The 4,513-nt window shown below is 63.4% G+C and overlaps 1 protein-coding gene across 7 annotated transcripts in view; it reads right to left on the bottom strand.

Annotated features, from left to right (window-relative positions):
- The window catches only part of AP2A2 (adaptor related protein complex 2 subunit alpha 2), a 73,623-nt gene extending 72,720 nt beyond the window's left edge, over positions 1-903 (bottom strand). For 5 of the 7 annotated variants that reach the window (XM_032270563.1, XM_032270564.1, XM_032270561.1 and 2 more), the window contains exon 1: positions 178-903. In XM_032270563.1, the coding sequence (XP_032126454.1) occupies positions 178-888 (711 nt within the window). In that variant the 5' untranslated portion in view covers positions 889-903. The remainder of the gene's footprint in view (positions 1-177) is intronic. The other 2 variants (XM_032270565.1, XM_032270567.1) reach the window with 1 other exon arrangement.
- Positions 904-4,513: the final 3,610 nt, after the last annotated feature.

Raw genomic sequence — 4,513 nt, 5'->3', positions numbered from 1 at the left:
ACCCCAAGACTCCGAGCGCCGCCCGCACCCCGAGACCCTGGACCCCACCCCGCACCCCCAGTCCCAGGGCCCCGCCCCGCACCCTGGCCCGCACCCCGAGACCCGGTACCCCCAGACCCCGAGCGCCGCCCGCACCCCCGCCCCGAGCCCCGCTCGCAGACCGCCCCCGCCACTCACAGTTGCGGATATCCGAGATGAAGACCGCCAGGCCCCGCATCCCATCCCCCTTGGACACGGCCGGCATCTTCCGGCGCCGGGGAGCGGCCTCGGCTGGCGGGCCCGGGCGGAGGAGCGCGGGGCGCGGGGCGCGGGGCGCGGGGCGCGGGGAGCGGGGCGCGGGGCGCGGGGCGCGGGGCGCGGGGCGCCGTCACCGCCGCGGGGAGCCGCCGGGAGCCGCCTAACCACCGCCGCCTCAGGCTCCGGGCGCCGCTTTCTGGGCCGCCGGGCGCGCGCACGCACGACGCCCGCACCAGCACGCACGCGCACGCACGCGAGCCGGGACTGACGGCAGCCCGGGCGTCCGTCGCGTGAGGCAGCGCGCGCGCGTCCGCGGAGCGGAGACGAGCCGGTGGAGGCAGGCGCGAGGGCGCCCCCTACAGGCGGACACCGCAGGCGGAGCCGCCGGAGCCCGGGTTCGCGTCCCGGGGCCGCGCCGGGCTGGCGATGCCGCCCGCGTCCCCCGCGGGAAGGGCATGGGTCCAGGTGGGTCCTCGCGTGCACAGCGCGGCCGCCTCTGTCGTTGTTGCTGATACTACAGGCAGCGAGCCCGTTCGTGGGACACTCGTGGTGGTCACTGCAAAAGGGGCAGCCGCGCAGGCACACACGTGCGGCTTCGCCCTGGGCATCGCCCGCCTTGATCACGCCCAGCAGGTCTCCGTTTTCCCACATTGACTAAAGGACCCGTGAGCGCTGCGCGGCAGGGCGGCTCCGCGGTCAGGGCCTTGTTTGACCCGGGTGGGCCAGGACCGGGAGGGCGGCGCGGAAGGATGCGGGGCCCCGGGAGAAGGGGTCACTGCCGCGGGACAGCCTTTCACCAGGAAACCCTTCCCCAGCCCCGTATCCTGAGACCATAGGACTGGCCTGCCCCTCCCGCCGCCCTGAGCGTCCAGGGCCAAAGCTCTTGCAGTCCTGAGCTGGGGGCAAGGCGGGCACCGTTCCCGACCCAGCCCACGGTCTGTGTGGCAGCCCAGGCGCCCCTCCACATCACCTGGGCCTACAGAGAAACGACTGCCCACCCCTCCCCGTGACTGCGGCTGGGGGCTGCAGCCCAGAGCGGAATCCAGTCCCTGAGCGCCAGGGCTTTCTGCCACTGTTTCAGGGCCCCTCTGCTCTCCGGCCTCCACACAGCAGCAAGCCGGGGCCCTAGGCCGGCCCCTGTGGACCCAGCAGGAGGGAGGACCTTCTGGGCCAGGCTGCAGGCTCCATCTTAGGCCAGGAAGAGACCCCAGGGAGCCTGGAAGCAGATGGCCCTTCCCAGAGCCAGATGGCTTTGAAGAGGGAGCTCCCTCCTCCTGGAGTGGGAGGATCTGGGCCCTGGAGCCAGGGTACCTGGAACTGGCCCAGACCCACCAGCCAGGACTTTGTCCCCACCCTGGCTCACTTCCGCAACCCCAGATGAGAGCTTAGCCCCGTGAAGCCCAGCCAGGAGGAGGGGGCAGCACCCAGGCCCCTCCCCAATGAACCGGGAGCCACCCCCAGGCTCTGGGCCTGCAGAACTCCTGGGAAAAACCAGGATCTGTGGCAGACCCCAGTCGGCATGAGGCAACCAAATGCATCGCTTTCCAAGACAGAGGCATGGAGCCGGCCCAACAGAGGGCTTCCTGGAGGAGGCTACACCCTCCCGGGTCCCTACTTCCTGGCAGAGGAAGTGGCCCGGCCCAGCTGTTCATCCTTCAGCCCGTCCCCTCCACCAAGAAGCTTCCCTCCCCTGCCCCTGACGACAAATACAGGCCATTCTGGACACAGAAGTGTCTTGTGCCACGTGAGGCATCCTGCGCTGCTCCCCAGGACTGTCCCAGGAGTCACGAGGACCGTCCAGTAACATGGAGCGTGGGCTCTGGTGCTGGGAGGCTGGCATGCCTAGTCCAAGCTCCCATTGGCAATGGCAGTGTAGAAGACTGGGGCAAGCAGACCACCATGCCCCCCGCCAGCAGAACTGCCACCCCCAGAACAGGACACTGCAGGGGCTGTGGGGACCACCCACAGGAAGGCTTGGGCCTGGCAGGCACCACCCTCTGCCCACTCAGAAAGCTCCTCCTTGGTGCCAACTCTGAGGTTCCCACAGACGTCCTCCCATCCACCCAAAAGTGTTGAGGAATCCCAGAGGGCCCGACACGCAGCCCTGCAGAAGACTCCCCACCTCCTTCCAGCGCCGCCTCCGGGCCACTTACTCTGGTCCAGCCTTGGGTCTGAGTCCACGTGGGTCTCCCTGACCACTGCCACTCCTCAGCTAGGGAGAGGCCAGCTTTGGGAGGGTGCAGTGCTGGGAAACAGTTTCTTTTTTTTTTTTTTTTTTTTGGAGAGACAGCATTTCACCATGGTGCCCAGGCTGGTCTTGAACTCCTATAATACTAGCACTTTGGGAGACCCAGGCAGACAGAGCTCAAGTGATCCACCTGCCTGGGACTCCCAAAGTGCCAGGATTACAGGTGCGAGCCCCTCTGCCCAGCCTATTTATTTATTTTGAAATGGAGTCTCGCTCTCTCACTCAGGCTGGGGTGAAATGGCGCAATCTCAGCTCACTGCAACCTCCGCCCTCCAGGTTCAAGCAATTCTCCTGCCTCAGCCTCCCAAGTAGCTGGGACTCCAGGCACGTGCCACAACCACGCCCGGCTACTTTCACCATGTAGAGATGGGATTTCTCCATGTTGGCCAGGCTGGCCTCGAACCCCTGACCTCAGGTGATCCACCCACCTCGGCCTCCCAAAGTGCTGGGATTACTGGCGTGAGCCACCACGCCCAGCTGTTTTTTATTTTATTTTACTTTATTATTTTTTTTCAGAGACAGGGTCTGTCCGTTTGTCTCCCTGGCTGGACTGCAGTGGTATGATCATAAATCACTACAGCCTCAACCTTCTGGGCTCAAACCCTCCTCCCACCTTGACTCCCAAAATGCTGAGAGTACAGGTTCACACCGCCACACCTGGCTACCTTTTTTATTTTATTTTTTTAGAGATGGGATCTCACTATATTGTTGTCCATGCTGGTCTCGAACTCCTGAACTCAAGCAGTCCTCCCGCCTTGGCTTCCCAAAGTGCTGAGATTACAGGTGTGAGCCACTGTGCCCAGCCTCAATTTCATTTCTTAAGTTCTTTGAACGTTTGTCATGTTTTAGCCACTCGGGGTCACAGTACTGTTCCCGAGGGCAGAGGTGGGACGAGCTGCTTTCCCTCGTCCACAGCCATGGGGAAGTCGGGTCCACAGGTGCGAGCCGGGCGTGCACATCACAAAGGGGAGGCAGGCTGGGCTGGAGCTGCGGTGTGGCAAGCCGTCTCATCACCGCGGGGTTCCCCAGCAGACAGCCCCTGCGGCACTAGCTGGCCACGCCCTGAGTCTTACTGGACCTGAACCTATCAGTTTTGTTTTGTTTTGTTTTGTGTTTTTTTGTTTTATGTTTTTTTCTTTGAGACAGAGTCTCTCTCTTGTCGCCCAGGCTGGAGTACGGTGGCACCATCCACTGCAACCTCTGCCTCCCCGGGTCAAGTGATTCTCCAGCCTCAACCTCCCAAGTAGGTGAGATTATAGGCGCCCACCACCACGCCCGGCTAATTTTTGTACTTTTAGTAGAGATGGGGTTTCTCCATGTTGGCCAGGCTGGTCTCGAACTCCTGACCTCAGTGATCCACCTGCCCCGGCCTCCCAAAGTGCTGGGATTACAGGCGTGAGCCACCTCACCTGGCTGAACCTATCAGTTTTACAAATGACCCAGTTTCCTTCTCATCATCTCTGGTGTAAGTCACAATGACCCTTCCAGAGGAGGCGCTGGCAGCCTGTCGCACGTGTGGCTGGGCCCTGTGCGCTCACGGGAGCTCGGGGACAGTGAGGTGGCATGCTCAGACCTTGAGGCCCCGTGATCAGATGATCACCTGCAGTCCCCAGTGGTGACATGCTTGGGGAGGCTGTGGGAACCAACTGTGCCCTGCCGTGGATGGGTGGGCAACATGAGGGGTCCATTCAGAAACTCTGCGGTAGGTGGGTGTTTCGAGTCTAGCCGGTCCACATGAAGAAGGAGAGGGTGAGCTCAGGCTCCTGAGTGCTCATCCCGGGGTGGGTAGGCGCTGCTGTGACCACAGGTCTCCTTCCTCGCCACTGCAGAGCCAGGGAATGCAGAGCCATTCACAGCTCTGCCCAGACAGCACCAAGGCAGCTGCCGGGGCGGGGGGTGCAGCCTCCCCAGACGCCTGGCGGGAAAGCTGGAGTGCTGTGCGGGGCCCAGAGAACTGGCGTGGGATGCATTCAATAACTGGGGACCACAAGCCCCACTTCCCAAGAGCCCCCGCCCAGCTCAGCCCTT

This window comes from Sapajus apella, unplaced genomic scaffold (genome assembly GCF_009761245.1).
Source record: "Sapajus apella isolate SASKATOON/1434 unplaced genomic scaffold, GSC_monkey_1.0 scaffold212, whole genome shotgun sequence".
NCBI classification, from domain to species: domain Eukaryota; kingdom Metazoa; phylum Chordata; class Mammalia; order Primates; family Cebidae; genus Sapajus; species Sapajus apella.
This window is presented reverse-complemented; position numbering and strand designations above follow the sequence as displayed.